Below are 21,508 nucleotides of genomic sequence, written 5' to 3' on the forward strand. Positions count from 1 at the left end.
TAGGATTCTCTGTAGCTCCACCCAGAGGTTGAGGGCAGATCCAACAGTGGTCTGCGTGACCAAGTGTTTGGTGGAGGACGGCGCTTGTTCCACACGCCGTCCTCTCTTTCATTGGGAACAGGCAGCAGCCCACTGCAGGATTCTGAAGGTAGAGGCCATGAAAGAACGTCGCTCACGTGGTTTTTCTCCAAACTCCAGTGGGATTTTTTAGTTTCCTGCAAAGCCGAGAGATTCAGATTTACATCAGAAAAGGAAGAAAATGTTCAGGATCAGCTGCTGCCACCTCCTCCTGTGTGTAAATTCAGAGTTCAGAATCAATAAAGGCTCTCAGAAGTGCACAGTGGACCAGGGCCCTCTGTGCCTCACAGCAGGAGGGCCCTGGTTCGAATCCCTGCTGTGAATTATCTGCATGTGTGCAGTTTGCATGTTCTCACGTGTGGGTTTTCTCTGGCGTCCTCCCACAGGCCAAAAACATGTTTCATAGGTTGGTTACTCTAAACCAGGGGTGGCGAACACGCGGCTCTCGAGCCGCATGCGGCTCTTGGCCAATGAGCGTGCGGCTCTTTGCGTCTCGTCATATTTTTCATATACTGTGCCTCATTTCATAATTTTTTCCCTCTTAAACCACACTCAAACCATCAGAAGGTATTAAAAATAAATAATTAATAATAAAAGTAATTTGGCAGTGTGTGTTTGATACTGCTCCCGACACATACGTGACCGCCAATCATTTGCGCGGGTTACGCCCAATGCCGGAACACATAGATACAGATTGATGTGCGTGCAGACTGTTACCCTCATGGTGAAAATGGTGAAATTCAGAGTATACAGATAAACACAGGACGTTTCTGGAAGAACTGGAAGATTCTTACTTTTTACTGAACAGAATAGTGTCACGATGTTTATTATTATGAGCTTTTGGAAGAAGTAACATTGGTCATGGCAGAAAAGAACAAAACGTATCCCGGAGAAAATGAAAAACTTCCTGATCTGACACAAATTGTCTCCTTTATTAACAAGTTGAAGCTTTTCAAAGTGCACATTCAAAACGGCCATCATCCCACTCAGTAGCGGTTTTAGGCACGGGCCATACGGGCGATCGCCCGGGGCGGAAAAATGACGGAGGGGCGGCGCCAGCGGCTCAGCTCTTGTAAAATACTTTATGCACCACTATTGGTTTACTTATATCACAGAGTTTGTAACAGCCTGAAACCTGGCGGCGCCCCCGCCCCGCAGCTGCGCTCCCACCTGTCTTTGAGAAGTAGACGCAAATGTGTGTGAGAAGGAGAAGGGAGGGGGCGCGGGGTGAAGAAGGAGAATGGAGGGTACGCGGGGTGAAGGGTGCAGGCTGAGAGGTGAGCACGGAGCACAAAACGCATGCGCAAACCTGGCTGGATCTTCTTCCAGGGGGGCAACGTTCGCGGGCCGCGGCTCAGTGCTTGATGAAAAAATAAAAATAAAAATTGCGCCGCCATGTAGCGAATTGGCGCCCCTGGGTGCAGCTGCACGCGCTCCTGCTGGAAATGTTTGACGAACGGGGGGCTGCGGGTATAAAAAAGGTATAAAAAAAATCATGCTTCTTTGGTTATTTTTGTGTGAAATGCCCAAATAAAAAATGGGAAAACAAAAAAAATTCTTCACTTAGATGACAGTTGGTTTAGTCGACAGACTTGATACCTATGTCAGGACATTTATGCTAAATGCAAAAACATCTGAAATATGGAGAAAAAAGGTCAAAGCTGGTGCCCAATTTAGAAAGAAAAGAGAAGAAGAGGAGAAAAGAGACAAAGAAAAGGGTATTATCACATAGCTAGATGCACGTTTTCTAAATTCGAATGCTACCTGCCCTACAACAACAACAACGTTGCAGAGGAAAAATCTCTTGTTTGGTCTATCATGACCAAAACTGAAGTAGGCCCAAATATTGCAAATAACGTCATTTTTAAGATATTTATTCTTAAATGTTTGCTCTGCCTTAACTTGTAACATTAGTTATGATTCGTGTGTCTGTCTGCTCTGCTGTAACACAAAGTTTTTGTTGTGTTTTATTGTTGTATATTAGTTCATAATGTTAAATAAGCTGTGATGGTAGCATGTTGCTGCTGCTGCTGTTAGCTTTTCAAAACTCCAGTTGATCAAGTCATACCTGAGATCACCAATGTCTCAGGAGCAACTCACTAACCTGCTGTTGTTAGTATCAATCATTCAGGGGGGAGCAGATTTCATATGATGACGTTATTGACAAGCTTGCATCAGGAAGGCCACAAAGATTAGGTTTTAGTTAGTGTTTCTGTTCTTAGTGCTGCAGTTACATTTATTCTAGTGTGTTATTAGTGTGATTTGTAGTTTATAATATTTATTTCAGATTATTTGTTGGAATATTACTCCTTAGTATAAACTGATTCATTGCAATGTATTACTATTTAATACATTATTTGCTTTTGATGCAAATGTCAGTCATACAATTTTGAATAAAAAAACATATAAAAGCAAGATATTCTAATGAAGATCAAACTTAATTTAAGTTGCACACAACTGAAATGTGATGTATTTAATGTGTTTACTGTGAATATGAATCACTCAGACACCAGAAGGATGCTCTGTCCAGATGTTTGTGTATTTGTTGGTGTAAGTATCATTGAAAGAGAAATGTTGAGACACAAAGAATTACCAGTTAAATGCTGTTGGATAAACAATGAAATATTCCGTTTTATCATCATAAATCTGACTTCAGAGGAGTCACATTCTCACCAGCATCAACCTTACTGCCCGTCACTGAATAGTTGGTGGGTGGGTGGATGGATGGATGGATCAAAGGATGGATGGATGGATGGATGGATGAAAAGATGGATGGATGGAAGGATGGATGGATGGATGGATGGATGGATGGATGGATGGATGGATGGATGAATGGATGGATGGATGGATGAATGGATGGATGGATGGATCAAAGGATGGATGGATGGATGGATGGAGGGATGGGTGGATGGATGGATGGATGGATGGATGGATGGATGGATGGATGGATGGATCAAAGGATGGATGGATGGATGGATGATGGATGGATGGATGGATGGATGGATGAAAAGATGGATGGATGGAAGGATGGATGGATGGATAGAGGGAGGGAGGGAGGGAGGGAGGGATGGGTGGATGGATGGATGAAAAGATGGATGGATGGAAGGATGGATGGATGGATAGAGGGAGAGAGGGAGGGAGGGAGGGATGGGTGGGTGGGTGGGTGGATGGATGGATGGATGGATGGATGGATGGATGGATGGATGGATGGATGGATGGATGGATGGATGGACGGATGGATGGATGGATGGATCGATGGGTAGGTGGATGGATGGATGGATGGACGAATGGATCCAAGGATGGATGGATCGATGGATGATGGATGGATGGATGGATGGATGGATGGATGGATGGATGGACGGACGGATGGATGGATGGATGGATGGATGGATGGACGGACGGACGGACGGACGGACGGACGGATGGATGGATGGATGGATGGATCGATGGGTAGGTGGATGGATGGAATTCTAATATTAAATTTAAAAAATATTAAATTTGATAACGAACATTGATCAACAATTGTTTTCGAATGTTTTTAAACTAAATTTATTTCTACTTTTTTGTGTGTAACGACTAAAAAAACATCATTGGTGACTCACAGCTGATCTCCTTCAATATGTCTTTTATGTTGAAAGTTCTAGTTTATAAAGACTTAATAAGTGAAGCTTCTGTTCTTTATTGATGGTTTTTCTTTTTAGTTGCAGCCATGTCCCCACAGATCAATACATGTGTTTATTTGTTTGTTTGTTTATATGTTTTTGTATACATACATACATACACACACACACACACACACCTACACACACACACACACACACATACATACATGCATGTTCGCAAACAGACCAAACCCATAAATAAGAGAATTCACAGACTAAAATCACAGAATTTTCATATAAATTTTCTAAATACATAATAAACAACAGTAAATATAATAAAATTAGATCAAATGAATTAAAACAGACAACCTAATTAGTTCACATTTTCACAAATCTTTAAAGTGAAACACATGATTTTAAAGTGTACAATATAGGTATCAGCAGTAAAAAAAAAAGTGTAAGGTGAGGACAGGAGAAGATCATGTCGATTATGTAACAATATGTTTCCGTCACACAGATCTGCTTTACTTTTGACTCCTTTTTTTCTTTTTTCTTGTATGAATTTGATCTGTACAATAATAACTCATCCTGTAAAACCCATGTTCAAGTATGAGAGAGTTTACCTGGAGGGATGGATGAAATGGATCCTTTCACTCAAATGTTCTATAAACCCCCCCCTCAGGGATCATCCATGTGCTTCTATGTTACCTGTAGCTGCAGTTATTGATGAGTCCCCATAGGTCAGTCTTGTAGGTCTGTCATCCTGATGCAGATAGGTTGGTTCCACGTCTTTTCCTGACTCCTCTGTGCCTTCCTCTTCCTGCTTCAATTGTTTGGTATCTTGTGTCTCCTCCTCCTCCTCCTCCTCCTCCTCCTCCTCCTCCTCCTCCTCATCTTCTTTGCTCCATCCTCTCACCTTCTGTGTGTTTTGAATCCCTCTGATTCCCGTCCTTTGGTTATCCTTTCACTTTGTTCTCCAATTTTCTACTTCAACTTCAATCTCTGCTGTTGCTGGAGAACTCTCCTCCCCCCTTTTTATGACATCATCAGATGACCTCTCATCTTCCTCTTCAGCACAAATCGAAAAAATAACTGCCGCCCTTTGTGGGAGCTTCTGTTTCACTGCAAACATGGAAAATGGTTCCGAGTAGAAGCTGAAACACAGTTAAACCTACAGTTGATCCTACAGTTGATCCTACAGTTGATCCTACGGTTGATCCTACAGTTGATCCTGGTGTTCCAATGAAACCCCTTCCTGTCGTGTCTTTCAAAAAAAAACATTCTCAGGATATGTTCTTTGATTTAAGATTACAAAGAAAAAATAAACACCATAACTTCAGTAAAAGTATCAGGCAAAGTTTAAAAGCGCACATGTTGGTTGCTTACATTCTAAAGGAATATGTACTTTTATGATAAATGTGCAACATTTCATCTTCTTTAAATATAGCTTTAAATTCTCCCTGATTTCGGTTTTACATTTCTGCGTTTTTGTCCGTTTCTTTTCTAGTTTTATTGTGTTTCTGTGTTTCTTTTGTCAGAATAATTTCATTTGTTTGTGGAGCTTTGTTTTAAAATACGTTTCAGCTCCTTGTGGACTATACAGCGTTTCGATCAGACAAGTGCTTTATGAATAAAGTTGGTTTTATTTATTCATCCGTCAAAACGTTAATGGTCAAAACCATCCCCCAAAGAAATAAAAATTAAAAAAAACGGATACAACTGCCGCTTGTAAAAAAAAAAAAAAGTCAGAATTTCCTGACAGTGTTGCATTTGATCCTGGTATTTTGGGTTCTGGTTACTCTTGGGTCAGTTTGACCCGCAAACAGCAAAAAGCTTTTCCTTATGAGTTTGTGGCGGTCTGACAGAAGAAAACTTACTGCTCTGACACATTCAGGCTTAGTTTGGAGAACAGCTTTAAGCTGCTGCTTAGGATGGTTTCTGTCCACGGCATAAATGAGGCAGCAGTGTGTTTGATCCCGCCTTCTTTGGTCACATGACCTCTGACAGCCGAGTGAACTGTTTCCTGTGTGGAGTCGGGGCTGAGCTCCTGAATCCTGTTTACCTGCACTCTGCCATCAAACCATCACAACCAAAAGACAGTCAGAAGAGTGAAACTGGTCTTAACATACAGAGCTCTTAATGACCAAGCACCAGTCTACATAAAAGACCTGGTGCAGCCATACACTCCCAGCAGGTCACTGAGGTCATGAGACCAGGGTCTGCTGGCTGTTAAGAGAACCCGTTTAAAGACTAAAGGAGACAGAGCCTTTGCCGCAGTGGCCCCATCCCTCTGGAACTCTCTTCCTCTCAGCCTCAGATCTGTGGACTCAGTGTTTTCTTTTAAAAAGCAGCTAAAAACATATCTTTTTAAAATAGCTTTTTCTTAATTTCTTTTTAACATGTGTTTTTACTGTGTTTTACTGTTGTTTTATCGTGTTGTACTGTGAAGCACTTTGTGATTTTTATCTGGAAAGGTGCTATACAAACAAAGTTTATTAATATTATTATTATTATTCTGTCTGCTCCTCAGGATGATCCCAGCCAACCACAAGTACTTCCTGCTGAGCGACCTGGCGTCGGCGCGGGACTATGAGCTGTGCGTCCTGGCCGTGTACGACGACGGCATCACCACACTGACCGGCACCAAGCTGGTGGGCTGCGTGTCTTTCAGCACCGACTCTGAGTACGGACACTGTCACTCCATTCGGGACCAGGTCAGTGTCTAAGAAGAGCTGGAGTCATTCCATCCATCCGGGTCTCCTTTGACCTCCTAGCTTTTGTTTATCCTGGTCTTCAAGATCGGCTCAATACCTGGATCAAAGCGTCTCAACCAATCAGAAACTAGAGGAGACAGTTTATGAAAAGTAGGAATCAGGAAAGACAAAGTAAGTTCCACCTTGTGGTTCAGTGACAACACCTGATACAGGTAATGATCAGGTAACAATAATGTACCACCTTCAAAGAGGTGAAAACGCTTTGTGAGGCGGCCGCACATTTCAGCTGCACCGTTTCCTGTAGTTACATGGAGTTAAATAGGATTCAAAGTTCTGTCCAATCAGTCGATTGTGATGTCATCCATGGAACAAGGTTTACATCTGGCTTCAACCAAATCAAACTCAGAATACGGACACCGCCATTTCGACCGTGAGCAGTGATTGGTCCGAGTCGGTCTGAGTCATCGCTTCTATGGCAACCACTCTCACCAATCTGGATCAACCCTTGCTTGATAGAAACACCCCTACCAGTTAAAAGCTGGCTACACGAAATGTGTCAAACTTTTTCAACATTGGACGTGGGGCCAGCAGGCTCCAACTACTTTTGTTGAGGCAACTGATTGGTCAGTTTCTGTCTTGAATAGCTTAAACTATAGAAAAGCAATGTCATGAAAAAAATGAAAGATTATTTAGAATATGTTAATAAAATGGAATCAGATCCAGAACGGTTCTTCTGACCAAAAGAATGACTGATTAACAGCTGATATTTCTCTATAGAAGTCTATGGATTTTGCAGGTACTTCCTGTTTGGAACGCCAGGGAGGAGGGGTCACTCAATCTAGTTTTCATATAAAGTCAATGGTCTCGATTAAGCAATGCCTCTGAAGATAAACAGCTGCAATGAAGAAAATACAAAAGAGAGGAAAAACAAATCTTTATTAACTTAAAATAATTTTATTTCTGGGATCCATCTCAGGACCCTCAGGGAGAGAAAACAGTTGAGTTGCAAAGCAAAAAAAATCAACTCAAATAATAATAACAAGCAGTTAAGCCTTATAGTTTTTCTGAAATGTAAATATATGATCTTAACCGTAATAACATCTGAAGAATAAAGCAAAAAGGTGGATGCTTGTTAGCACATCATCATGATGGCTGCTGTTTCTGATCACTGAAGCAGAAAATCAGAAGATGTTCATTTTACATTTGTTCATGTTCTAATATTTTTACCTCAAATTCAAAACACTAAGAATCACTGAACTTCTGTCAGAAAGATGCTCCTATGTTCATCTTTTACTAGAACTCCTTTTCTTGTTGAGGTTCGTGACTCAGCGTTGAATGAACTTTCAGATACTTTTTTTTTCTGCCTTTCCCACCAGTTCTTGGGCGGCACCATGATCATCATCATTGGGGGGATCATTGTGGCCTCGGTGCTCGTCTTCATCTTCATCCTCCTAATGAAGTACAAGCTGCACAGCAACCATTACAAGCAGAAAGCCGCCGCGCGCCAGGCCAACGTCTGCTCCCAAACCAATGGAGGGGGAGGGGGAGGAGCCAACATCCTGGCTCTGCCTCCATCCTCCTCCAATGCAGGCCAAGGTAAGAAAAGACGAGAAAGCTGCCGACGTTTCCCTGACCTCCAGGATCTAACTCCTTCTGTTGTGCAGGAGGATGTGTAAATAAGCCGTCGTCGTCGTCAGCTGAGGGGGTGGGAGGAGCTTCTCTTCGAGGGACTACTGTGGTGGACCTAAATCACACCCATGACGATGATGCAATTTCCCAATAACACACAAGAAACTGTCAGTCAAACCCCACCAGTCTCCACCTCCCTTCTTTTTTTTCTACTACAACTGTTTCTGGTGCCTGGAGCCAAAACTCCACTTTCCTGCGAGGAGCAGCTCCTGTCATTGGTGAGGAAACACCTGGTCAGGTCTCTCACAGCCGCATCTTCTTCTGGGTAAAGCCATAAAACACGTACACACCGGGAATTTGACGCAGGTTCTTGAAAGCCCAATTAATCCATGGTGTTCACACTGAACAAACAGGGAGGGTCTTCTTCATTCTTTTTCCACTGTTCACCTGCGCATGTCCACCGCCTACGAGGCAAAATGTCAAAGCAGTGCAGATCTCGCTATATGGATACAGTTTGATTGATTGCTAGCGTCTCAGCAATGGTGGATTTGGATTACCATCATGTCAGGTGAGTGGCCTTAGTTTATCTTTATTTGGACATAAACGCAGACATCGTCAGGGTCGTCGCTGTGTCTCAGTTGACCAGATAAACCAAATAATTACATCGCTACCAAATCTGAGTCCTTGATTGATCAGAGTTTGACTTGGTCTAACAAGGAACCCGTGTTAACTGTCCAGGTGTTTGGTATGTATGACATAGAAACGGTCAGACTAACCTGCTTAGCTACGCCTGAATGCGAGTTTCAAACCCAGAAGCCCAAAACTCTGGTTTACACCAGTTTACGTTTCTCATAGGAAGTGTCCGTTTGATCGTTTGTTGCAAAGGGGCGGTGTGGACATAGCTTTAGTCCCAACTACCCTTATGGGTGGATGTGGTGGGCTGTCTTCGGCTGAGGAATAATCAAACCTGTACGGGACACGCAGGTCTCCTGCAGGAAATATCAAAGTGGTAGACCGCTTAGTGAACCCGTAGAGAGAAAATGTTTGAGTACATTTTTTATACGTCCATGCTGCAGACGGCAGAAATACAGTTTTTTGCTTAATTCTCTTAATATTTATCCTCCATCATCAGAAAAATGCCACAAAAACATGTTAAAAACACCAAAAACACCAGTTTTATCAGAGTAGGTCTTTAAGTAGTTTAGCAAAAACAAGCAACAATGTCTCAAAAGAACTCCTTCAAGGAAGTCAGCTTAACAACCAAACAGGAAGTGATGTAAGAGGTCTTTTGCAATACACAGCAGCTGGGATCAGAGGAAAGACTGAGGATGAACGCTTGACTTCAGCAGATTTCATTCCCATCAGTCCTCTCCTGCTTTGCTGATTTATTTACAGATCTTCTTGCCTCTCCTGGTTCTAATAATCTTCCTCTGGTCTGAACACACACACACACACACACACACACACTGTCATGCATGTCTTTCCTCTCACACCCCCAAACACACACTTACACAATCATCTTCCTGTGAAAGAGGCAATCTCCGCCGCTCCTGCCGGCCTGTTGGCCATTTGTTGCAGGTTTAATATCCACCGCAGAAGCAAATAATCTCTCAGCACATATTTGTTCTTCAATCCCAAAGAACCGAGCTGCTGTTTGTCGGTCAGCAGGACTCGGCTTCCCACAAAATCCCATCAGGATCGTCCATATCTCACAAAACAAAGCTGGGCGAAAGACGGACATGAGGCTTTTGGGGGTCTTCTAGATGGCACGTGGACCCTTTCTATTCATTTTCATTATTTTGTTTGTTCAGGTTTTACCTCTAAAACTTGCATATCCATCACACATTCTGCAGAAATGGTTTCATTTTTATTCACTTTGGCATCAAAATGTAAATTTTCATCGTTAAGGTTTGTCTAATTCTGTTTCAGTCCAACGCTAGGCCGGTTTCTGCTGCTTCACAGAACAGGAACCGTCTCTCACTAAAGTCGGTGTAAATATATCCGTTTTTTCATCTGCACTGGAACGCGTGTCACCCGGCCTCCGTCCCACCCCCACGGAGCTCCTTACATGGTGGGGGAGGAGAGCTGAGACCGTCGTCTGGGTTCAGGGAAACCATGAGGGGTCATTCAGACCCGGGGAGCCGTGTCACGGAGTCACGCTGACACCTGCTGGCTGCTGTGTGAAGGGCAGCTTTTATTTTTATCCTCATGTATCCGGGGAAAAACACAAGGACCTTGTCTCTCACATTCTGTGGTGAAGCCCACAATGGAAGATAAAGAACATCACAACCTTCTGCTGGGAAAAGAGGGTTTATTTAAAGGAGATCTTTACATCCATGTCTTAAAAAATAGTTAATAAACGTTTTAATTTCAACAAAAAATTTAGACTATGAGTATCCTTTATTATATTATTGAAAAAATTCCATCTATATAATATTTATAGTTTTTCAGTGGATTGGAACTAAATGAATTCCTTCTCTTTCTGAGAAAATCACCTGATATGTTCTTTTATGTTTAAATTTCATTCCCAGTTTTTGGTTTTAGTTTAATTTTTTTTTCCTACAAAAGACTTCTGACCAGCCTTTTTTCTGCTTCTACGTCGTATAATTGGATAATTTTTTTTATGAAAATTTTAAAACTTTCTTAAAATGTGTCATGAATGTCCTTTTTTTCTGTTAAATATTTTCTGTAGATGTGTATAGAAAATCATGACTCCCTCTGAGGTTAAAGGTCATATGTACACACATACAAACCAGATGTTCTTCCATCCAGTCTTTAGATGGATCCAGACATGCAGCAGTTCTGTACACATTTTAAAATCTTTTTATATTCTTTTTTTCTACTTGAAGAAGATTATCAGAGAGATTTTCAGTCGTCCTGGTGTCCACGGCGCTGAAGTTAGCTTCCTATTCACAGCGTCCGATTGGCGAAGGCACTGAAGGAACATTCCACTGCATCTGTCACACTAAGACCACCTAGAACCGGGTCCTGTACAAAAACCACAGGACCTGGACTGATCAAACCTGGATTGAATTGTGATTTAGATAGTAAAGAACACATTAAACGCAGTTTCTGATTTGTGAAACCTTCCTCTGATTTGTGAAAAGTGAAATAGGATGATTTTATCGCATTGTTTGCACTGAGTCCACCTCAGAGCGGGTCCAGCGGTTTGCAAACAGGACCTGGTCTGAGGTGCTCTTAGTGTGAAAAATGCAGTGGAATGTTCCTTTAGTGCCCTCGTCAATCGGACGCTGTGAATAGGAAGCCAACGACAGCGTCGTCTGGTGTCCACATCTGGACGCCCCACTTTGGTTTTTCTGCTGAAATATGTCGTTTTATTTCAGTTCAAAGTCTGTTTCACTGTTGAAGCAGACTGGCTACAGGTTCTATGAAAGGTGGAGTAAAGACTTGAGTTCTCTTTGATCTCCTGCCGTTAAAGTGGACTTCAGTGTCTGTCTTTTCAGTCGAAGATGGAGGATCATATCGATCGTTAGTGAGACCGCTTGACATATCAGTTGCTGTCAGGATCAGTGTTTTATCGTTGTCACATGAGAGGAGCGTCCATCCAGGTGATCATCTGAATCCCTTCAGTGTGAGAGTCGGTTCTGTCAGACAGATGTCTCTCAGTTTAGTCCTCCAGGTTCTCACTGTTCTTCTTGACTTGAACTTGAGTTGAATCTGGAATTTAGCTCCGCCTTTCTGCTGTCCAGGTGGAGTAGATGCCGGTTCCTTTCTGCGCTCTGGGTTTTTAACCTTTTCCGTGGATTGCAGGAAAGCGTTCTGCTGCATTTTCACAGCAAAGATCTCTGCTATGAAGCCAGGCGACCTTTTGACCCCGTCGATGTCCTCAGCTGTCAGTGCCCGCTTTGGAGCCATCTTTGTTGTTGCTTAAGTTGTTCTTGAGAACGCCAAGAAGGCCATGATTGCTCGCTTGCTCTGCATCACCCGTTTGTGCCAACAGAAAGAACTCACATCCAAGTAGCTTTAGCATTTTTGGATCAGATTTAGCTTCAGAAACCACTAAAACAATCAAAGATCAGCAACCAATCATTAGATATATGAATAAGAATGAAACTGGGACTAAAACTCAGCCTTGTGGGACTCCACAGACCCAGAAAGTTCCATAACACCATGGAACCCCCTGGACCAGAGTCCTGCACCAACCAGGAATCTGTTCTGGAGCGTTTATGGAATAATACAGGAATGGATCTGAAATCTGGGAATAACCTGAAACAGAAAAATGGGCCAAATGGGGAAAAAGTAAAAAGTCATTCAGTCGCCTGGAGGGTTTAATCAATCTTGGTGTATTTAAACCACATCTGAAGGGATGACCAGCCTTTGCTAAGGCTGTTTAGTCACAGACATTTCTCTTTTTTCCACTGAGGTTTACTTTGACATGCATGATCACATGTCTCCTGTTTAGTTTCTAGGTTTACTGAAGGAGCGTCCTCCTAATGTATTAGAAAACATAAACATAAAAAAATATCTTTGGGCTGATGTGGCAGAAAAAACAGATGGACCTTTTGGTCAGGTAAAAGAAAAAGAAATGTCCCAACGGTGAGGATGGAGACAGAAGTCAGAGTCAGTTCCGAAGGTTGGGCAGAAAAGCCCAAATTGAGCAGCGAAATGGTGGAGAAGTGAAGCACAGATGAGTCACAAAGCCCCCAAAGACAGAAGATGGGGGGGACTGTCACAAAGGAGAGGGGGGGACGGACAGAAACAGGCTCTGGAGGAAATCGGACATAAAGATCCTGCGAGCTGAGAGACGACAGTCGGCCTCAGGAAATAGTGTTGGGTGTTTTTTTTTGTTTTTTTTTGCTGCAGAATTTGAATTTTTCTTGAATAGGATTTTCATTTTTTTCACATGCAGCATCGGTCTGCTGTATCGCCAAATAAAAACGAACATCGTCTTCTGGGTTCCTGTGTGAACAGAGATGTGCAGGAGGCTGAAACCAAATCCGTGTTCCTCTGAGATCCGAGGGTTACATGCAGAGGTTCTAAAGGAGGATCATGGACCAGATTCCAGCTACGGCACTCTAAAGACATGAAAGCTCTGTGTTCTGATGGGATCTCATGTAGGTGACGGCCTTGCTGTGAATTCTGGTGAGATTTAGGACATCTGCTTATCGGTTTGTCTTTAAAATACTTCAGATCAGGCTAATTAGCTGGCTTTGCTGCAGACTGAAGGACCTCTCTGATCTTGACTGAATGACATTTAATTGAGATGATTAAGCTTTGCATATGCAAGACGATCCTCAATAAAGCATCTCACAAACCAGGTTAGCGCCTCATTATATGGACTTTATGGACAGAGTAGGAGTGACAGTCTGCAGCTGCTGGAGGAGCCTCAGCGGCCTCTGGTCAGAAAGCTGCACAAACATCAGACGGACGGAGACACCAGCAACAACCAGGTTGCCCGAGGCACTGCAGAGATTTCATACGGCCAACTCTCCGTCTGATGTACTAATCTATGCAGGAGGAAGAATCAGGAATAGACAATGCGGTCATGTTGTCAGCATGCTACCAGGAAAACGCCCAACCCTGCTGTTGTTAACTTTTATTTAAACTCAGGTGAGGAGTTTAAACTGTTGTTGGTGAAGAAAAGTTAAACCTTTCAAGCAGCAAATGACGATGAAACTGAGCCAGCAGGCGTCTCCGTGCTGAGCAGAGCCAAGCATGAATAATATATGTTCCTATAGGGGCTCAAGCCTCCTCACATGCATGGAAGCCCGACTCCTAAACTCTGAATTTGGACATCTGTTTGTGCTGAGCAGCAAATCTTGTATGCTGCTAACTAAATGAGTAGTTTTAATAACTTCCTGCTCCTCCGTGTTTGAAAGTACTTTCCTGTTAAAGCAGGTGACGGTTTCATTCTGACCATCCACTGAAAGCTGTGGCGCCATAAGAAGTGACCTTTTTCTTATCAAAGTCAAAGTCAGCTTTAGTGTCAAGTATGCTGCATACACGTAGCATACAGCACAGATGAAATGACTTTCCTCTCGCCCCCCCAGTGCAAGCAGATTATAAAATAATAAAATAAAATAACAATTATAATGAGAAGAATAACAGCAATCTAAACAGTAAAGAGCAATGAGATGTTAAAGTGACAGTTTGAAATGACAACAGTGCTAACAGTAAGTAGATGAGTCTGTGAAGGCAGTCTTTGGTGAAGATGATGTTCTGAACAGGTATGAAAGTTTTTCAGTGTGAGTTTGTAGCAGGGAGGGGAGCGGGCAGAGGGGGGAGGGCAGGGAGGGAGTTGAGTGTCCTTATCGCCTGATGGAGGAAACTGTGTTTTAGTCTGCTGGTTCTGGCCTGCAGACTTTGCAGCCTCCTCCCTGATGGCAGCAGGTTGAAGTGTCTCTGGTTGGGTGTGGGGGGGTCCCCTGCAATCCTGATGGCTTTGCGGGTGAGGCGGGGGTAATAAATGTCCAAGAGGCCAGTGAGAGGGACACCAACGATCTTCTCAGGTGTTTTTACAATGTGCTGCAGAGTCTTCCGGCAGGACGCGGTGCAGGCTCCATACCACACTGTGATGCAGCTGGTCAGGATGCTCTTGATGCCCCCCCTATAGAAGGTCTGCACGATGGGGGGTCTCTGGCCCTCTTCAGTTTGAGTAGGGAAGTACAGGCGTTTTTTGGGCTTTCTAGGCCAGTGATGCAGTGTTGTGGTTCCAAGACAGGACGTCGGAGATGTGCCCCCCCAGGAACTTGGTGCAGCTCACCCTTTCCACAGCAGCACCATTGACGATCAGTGGAGCGTGCTGGGTGGGAGTTCTCCTGAAGTCCACAACCATCTCCTTTGTCTTCTCCACATTCAGGTGGAGATTATTGTCTTTGCACCACATCGCCAGCCTCACCTCCCTCCTGTAGGAGGTCTCATCGTTGTTGTTGATAAGACCACCACTGTTGTGTCATCCTCAAACTTGATGAAGAGGTTGGAGCTTGATGTTGGGGTGCAGTCGTGAGTCAGCAGAGTGAAGAGAAGGGGGCTCAGCACACATCCTTGGGGGACCCCTGTGTTCATGGTGATGGTGCTGGAGGTGTTGTTTCCGACATGAACTGCCTGTGGTCTCCCTGTCAGAAAGTCCAGCAGCCAGTTACACAGGGAGGTGTTGAGTCAGAGTTGGTCTAGCTTGTGGATGAGCTGCTGGGGGATGACTGTATTGAAGGCGGAGCTGAAGTCAATGAATAGCATTCTGACATGAGAGTCAGAATGCTGTTCATTCCCTTCAAACTGTGGTGCAGTCATGTGATCCGCTTCAGAGTCTGGGCCGTCCGCTTCCTTTGGCAGGTGGGAACTCAGGTGAACGTCTGGGTTTATTTACAGATGTGCTCTGGTGTGGCTCACTTCAGCATGGATACAGAAAAGGGTCAGGGGTTAAGTTCCTCTATGAAGGAGCCACATAAAAAATCTAAAGATGCACAATAAAGGGCTAAAACGGTTTCACACATGCTTTGGACATACCTTAAATCTTAGGTTTCATATTGGTCTTTTGTTAGTTTTGTGTTGGGCGGAGCCACTCTGTATTTTATGTGGGGGCCGGGCTGGTCAGCGCTGCCCTTCCTCCTCACCTGTTGTGGGCTTCAGTGCTGTGGGGTTTCCTGTTCCTGTTATTCCATTCAGGAACATTCTAGAGCATTCTAGGAGCACCTGGGCAGAACAGGAAATAAGAAAAACAATGTTCAGAACAAAGCTAGAACCTCAACTTTGTTGTTCATGAATCCAGCATGACTTCCTGACTTTAGTGGAGGTGAGAGGCTGAGCCCTCACCTGCCCACCAGAGAAGCTCCAGGAGAACCTCCTGAGGGCAGAGATGGTGGAAACATGCAGCCGAAGAGCTTAAGCTCATGGAGAAGATGAGATGGAGGATGGGCAGGAGCCATCAGGGGAGCCAGAGCCTCCATTTCTCTAAGTATTCTGTAAAAACCACCCTGCTTTGGTAAACAACATCATTTCTGCTTATGGGGTCAGCAGGCAGCATGATGATGCCCCTCAGGATGCAGATTGCTGGAGCTCCATCATCTACTGTCCTCATTTCTTCCAGTCAGACCTTCTACTCTTTTCTTTGCTTCTCTTCTCTTTAAGGTTTATTCTCCCCCCATCCCTCTGTTAGCTGGATGATGGACCTCCTCCTTTAATTTTGTCTGTTCTGCATCACATTGTTTTCTGACTTCTTCTAACTAAAACGTTGCCCCCCCCCACACACACACACACATACAACTGAAAAACTAGGAATGGACCTCCTGAAAGTGTGATTCTGTGTCATCAGTGGATTAAAGATGTTTAGTTGTTTAAAGTGTTTTTGAAACATGAATTGTGTAAATCTGATAGTATTGCATCCAAACCGATGCATCTCTGCGTCTTTTGCATCTGCAGGTGGACATGCGGCCGTCCACCCGTTCTGGTGATCAGTTTCTGGACCCGTCTACTCGCCGTGGTGCGCCTGCTGGAACCTCCAGAGTGACACCTGAAGGGGGACATCTACAATAGCAGTGGTTACGCAGAAGCCTCCATGCCGCTGGGACGGACATGTGGGACGCAGGTCGGGCCTCCAAGCCTGCTGGTGTTCGGCGCTGCTTCACCGGGGCTTTTTACAGAAGAATGGCCCGGTTCTAGAGGAGCTCTCAGTTCTGGAGGATTTCCCAGAGATCCAGTTCCTGAAACCTGACAGTTGGAATCTGCTCCTGGAATGTACTGATGGGTTTTCTGGAAGCTTTCAGGATGTTCTGCTGGACATTTGGTGGCGCCGCTCTCCTCTTTCCCCACTATAGTCATATGCCAAAGGGTCACAGTATTATGACAGCATTATTTCAATGACAGGGCGCACAGACATCCCTAATCAAACCCTGTTTTTACTCTTAGCACTGAAAGAGAAGTTGGGCCTTCTACTGAGAAGAAAAACCACATAAACAGCTCACTGTCAGAGTCTTGTCTCAGAGCATCAGTAATAAAAAAACTGTCAAACAGTGAACTCCTGCGGCACTTTAGTCATGAGTTTGTTCTCATTTCATCTCTCTTCATTTTCTCCAACAAATAATATATTCTCCAGTATCTTGATGGAACCCTTCTGGCTCTGGGTGACACTAGAAAATCTTGAAGCAATGCGTGTTTCTACGTCCATGGGTGGATTTATTCTCTCTCGTGTGCCAAGAACGGAGCCTTGAGGAGCTCCGGTGGCACATGTGAAGCTCTGCATTTGATGCTGAATCTGATGGTCTGTTTGACTCTGGAAACTGCACAAGCACAAAGACTGAAGAACTTGACCATAAATGGTAAAAACCTCTTCCAGCTGGCTATTGAGGTGGTTTCTCATGTGTGGAACAGATGAAGACGTGGCCAGCAGAACTCGCGCTGTCCCTCTCCTGCCTCCCCCTCCCTCCTTCTTTGCTGTTTGACAGTGTCTGTGTTTGTGTGTGACATACACCTTACAGTCTTCGATTGTTTGAAACCCATGATTTACTTTAAATATAACAAAACAAACTATCACACCACGGAAAAAAAACACAACAATGTGCAAATCTGGGATTTTATGCTTTCATAGATACAATTACGTGGATTTATAATGAAATAAAAGGGTATTTTTCTTGGAAATGTGGATTTGTTGTAATTTATATGTCATGGCTAGCTCGACGAGACAGACCCAGACGCTGGAACCCGGAAGGAAAACATAGGGGAGTAGGTGGGTGAGTAAGAATGTTTTATTTTTCTTGGTCCAGAGTGATAGTTGGCGTTGTAGGAGATCGGATGATGACTCGTGGCGTGACTGGAGGTTTGTCCGTGGCTCGTGACGTGACCGGAGGATACGACCGTGGCTCGTGGCGTGGCTGGATGGGAGAGCTGACAGAGGCACCATGACAGTACCCCCGCCCCTCAACGACCGCCTCCAGGTGGTCCAGGACGGCGATCTGGGTGGGCCTGGTAGAAGTCCTTGATTGGGGATGGATCCTAAATGAGAGAGCGGGAGATCACTTCAACATCATAGAACAACCAGAAGACCGTAACCCTTCCAGTCGACCAGGAACTCAAATCCACGACCCCAGCGCCGGACATCCAAAACCCGGCTAACAGTGAAGGCAGGGGCGCCATCGATGATACGGGCGGATGGCGGGGAAGTGGACAGCGGGAACAGAGGACTGTCCTGAACTTGCTTGATTTGGGAGATATGAAACGAAGGGTGTCCCTTGAGAGCCTTGGGTAAATGGAGACGGATGCAGGTAGGATTGATAATCCTGTCGATCACGTAGGGTACGATGAACCGGGGAGCCAGTTTTCGTGATGAAGCTTGGATGGGAATGTTCCGTGTCGAGAGCCAGACCCTCTGACCAGGCTGGTATTTGGGTCCCACCACCCTGTGGCGATTGGCGATGCGGCAGTTGCTCTCCTTGGTGCGGAGGAGAGTAGCCCTGGTTTGACGCCAGATGCGTTGGAGGTGGTGTTGGACTGAGGGCACCGCCAGATCGAATTCCTGTGACGGAAACAAAGGTGGTGAGTACCTGAGGGCGGCCTCAAACGGAGACACCCAAGTGGCAGAGGATGGATGAGTATTGTGAGCATACTCAATCCAGACAAGGAATTGGGACCAGTCCTGTGGGTTCTGTGCTGCCAGGCAGCAAAGAGCCGCCTCCAGTTCCTGGCCCCCAAGGCTGAACAGAAGGCCTTCCAGACTTGAGAAATGAATTGAGGGCCATGGTCATAAACGATGTCAGAAGGTATGCCATGATGCCGGAATACTTTGTTAACTAAGACGTGAGCAGTTTCAGTGGCTGTAGGTAATTGAGGCAACGGAATGAAGTGAGCCATTTTGGAGAAACGGTCAATGATGGTGAAAATAACTGTGTTACCTTGAGATGGAGGTAAACCGGTAATAAAGTCAACAGCCAGATGAGACCAAGGATGGTTAGGAGTGGACTGGGGATGAAGGATTCCAGCGGGAGCAGAGGCGAAAGATTTAGAGCGAGCACATATAGAGCAGGCGGAGACATACTCCCGGACGTCCCTTTCCATCTAAGGCCAGAAAAATCTCCTCTGGATGAGATTGAGGGTCCGGTGTACTCCTCCATGGCAAGATACTTTGGAAGAGTGTCCCCACAAGATCACTTCTGACCTAAGACGAGAGGGGACAAACAAGGTACCACTGGGACAAGGTGGGTGATTAGTTTCCTCACCTTGGGCTTGGAGAATCCTGGTTTCAACGTCCCAAGTGAGGTTCCCCACGACACAGGTGGAGGGCAGAATAGTGGTGGTGGTACGTTCCAGATTGATTGAGCAGTCATACGGGTGATGAGGTGGTAGAGCGCTAGCCTTGGTTTTACCAAAACGGCTTTTAAGAGGAAGGGATTTTAAAGAGATCCACCTTACAGGATTCATCATGGTCAGAAAATGATACAGCGGGGATGGCAGACTGGAGGCAATTGGCCACGCAGTAAGCACTCCAATTAACAATAGTACGTAGAGACCAATTAAACTGAGGGTTATGAAGCTTTAACCAGGAGAACCCCAGCACGATGGGGGTATGAGTGGGTGGAGTAATGAGGAACTGAATCGATTCTCTGTGATTACCGGATGAGATGAGAAGGAGGGGTTTGGTGCGGTGGGTGATACGGGAGAGGCTTCGATGGGTACTTCCAGGGGTTCTGTGAGCAGAGACAATTTAGAGACAAGTTGCTGATCGATAAGGCTTTGCTCGGCACCGGAGTCAATGAGGGCTCGTAAATCATGAATTTTGGACTGAAAGCAGACAGGAAAAAATAAGAAATTGTTCTGTGTGTTATTTACAGAGTGGCCCGCCCGCGGCCTGTATTTTAGCGGGGCGCCCTGGTGTTTAAACGCAGGGGGCATTGTAGTACAAGGTGGCCTTTGTTTCCGTAGTAAAAGCAGGAACCTTCTTCACGGCGTCTGCGACGTTCTTCTTCAGTTAACTTTGAATGTCCTATTTTCATATTTTCTTCGGGAGCAGAATCAGCAGTAGCTGACGTTAGTGAAGGTCTTACAAGGGAATTGATTATTTTCATTTTGGCGTTCACGAAGACGGATATCTGAATGGAGAGCCGCAGACAAAAGTTCTTCTAAAGTTCGAGCTTCAGGTTGTGAGCAGAGATAGTCTTTGATGTTTTCGTTGAGGGATTGATAGAAAATGCCCTTTAATGCAATATTGGGCCATCCTGCTTCCACAGCTAAAATTTTAAAGTCGTTCACATGATCGCTGACTGATCGATTACGCCCTTTTATGTTCAGTAATCGTCGTGTGGCTTCTTCTTTTTTACGGGGTTGGTCAAACATGAGACGAAATTCATTAATGAAACGATCATATGATAAATGGGAGATGGGATCGGAGGCTATGAATAATTGGGCCCATTGCAGAGCTTTATTCCGTAGGGAATTAATGATTAAAGTTATTTTGCTGTGATCCGACTGATAGTACCTGGGTGCTTGCTGGAAGATCAGTTGACATTGTGATATAAATCCTCCACAGGCCTCGATGTCACCAAGGAACGGTTCCGGTTGTAGACCGGATTTATAAACGTGACCCATTAAACCTGGAGTGAGTTAATCAACAATAAAGTAGGTATCATTCCAAAATAATTTGCTCCAACTTTTAAAGCATGAATCTGGTGGATGAAAGCGCTTTTTACTTCACAGCTTTTGTACAACATCTGCATCCAACGCTCACCTCATTCTCTTTGTAGAAAATTAGGATTACATGAGCAAGAATGACAATGACATTTTCTATAAATGAGCTACTTTACTCATTAGTTTCATCTTTAATATTGTTTGGGGTCAAATGTTAATATTGATGCTTATTGAATCTATTGGTAATGTAATGCAGAGTTCTACAGCTGCAGCCTGGACTCTTCATTCTTTCCTTCACACTGCAGTCCTCTCCTCTGTACAGCCTCCAGAACCAGAACCATCAGGAACGTCTCGGTTCCTCTCGTGTTCTCCGTCTGGTTTTCTAAAAGACAACAATTCACCATCACTATAAAATACTTCAGGTCCTGTATTTGCCGTGCAGGTTGTGTGTTCAGTACCGTGGCGTAGAAGCAGGTGACGAGGATCATCGCCATCAAACCCACCGAGACCACAACCCAACGGATCATCAAACCGACCACAGAGACTGAAACAGAGGATTTCTGCTGAGTCATATTGGACATTTGATTCTTCAGGAATTGGAACTTTTTTTGGAAAAATAATCCTAATGTTTTTATTAATCTCCCAATGGCCTGTGTGCATCTACGGGGACTGAACGTTTCTTATATCAAACAAAACCTGGGTGTCTGGAGTGATCATAGTGTTTGTTAAACGTAATGAAAAAAGGAGAATTTGTTGGTATCTGAACCCACAACTTCCTGTTCACTATCAAAATAAAGTTCTTAGGCCCAGTCAGTCTATTTTCTGAAGGTTTTCATCTTTCCTGACACACTTGGGGCTGATCTGGATCAGTAAATTCTAGAATTACAGAGTGTTGCAGCAAAATGGGACATG

General features: G+C 44.4%; 1 protein-coding gene across 7 annotated transcripts in view; it reads left to right on the plus strand.

Annotated features, from left to right (window-relative positions):
* Positions 1–17,617, plus strand: part of si:cabz01090165.1 (leucine-rich repeat and fibronectin type III domain-containing protein 1-like protein) — a 275,238-nt gene extending 257,621 nt beyond the window's left edge. For all 7 annotated transcript variants that reach the window (XM_004075203.5, XM_078929781.1, XM_078929779.1 and 4 more), the window contains 4 exons: positions 6,211–6,394; positions 7,771–7,990; positions 8,059–8,301; positions 16,403–17,617. In XM_004075203.5, coding sequence (XP_004075251.1) covers positions 6,211–6,394; positions 7,771–7,990; positions 8,059–8,177 — 523 coding nt within the window. In that variant the 3' untranslated portion in view covers positions 8,178–8,301; positions 16,403–17,617. The remainder of the gene's footprint in view (positions 1–6,210; positions 6,395–7,770; positions 7,991–8,058; positions 8,302–16,402) is intronic.
* The last annotated feature ends 3,891 nt before the right edge of the window (positions 17,618–21,508 follow it).

This window comes from Oryzias latipes, chromosome 13, assembly GCF_053564925.1.
Source record: "Oryzias latipes strain Hd-rR chromosome 13, Olatipes_Hd-rR_3.1".
In the NCBI taxonomy this organism is placed as follows: Eukaryota; Metazoa; Chordata; class Actinopteri; order Beloniformes; family Adrianichthyidae; genus Oryzias; species Oryzias latipes.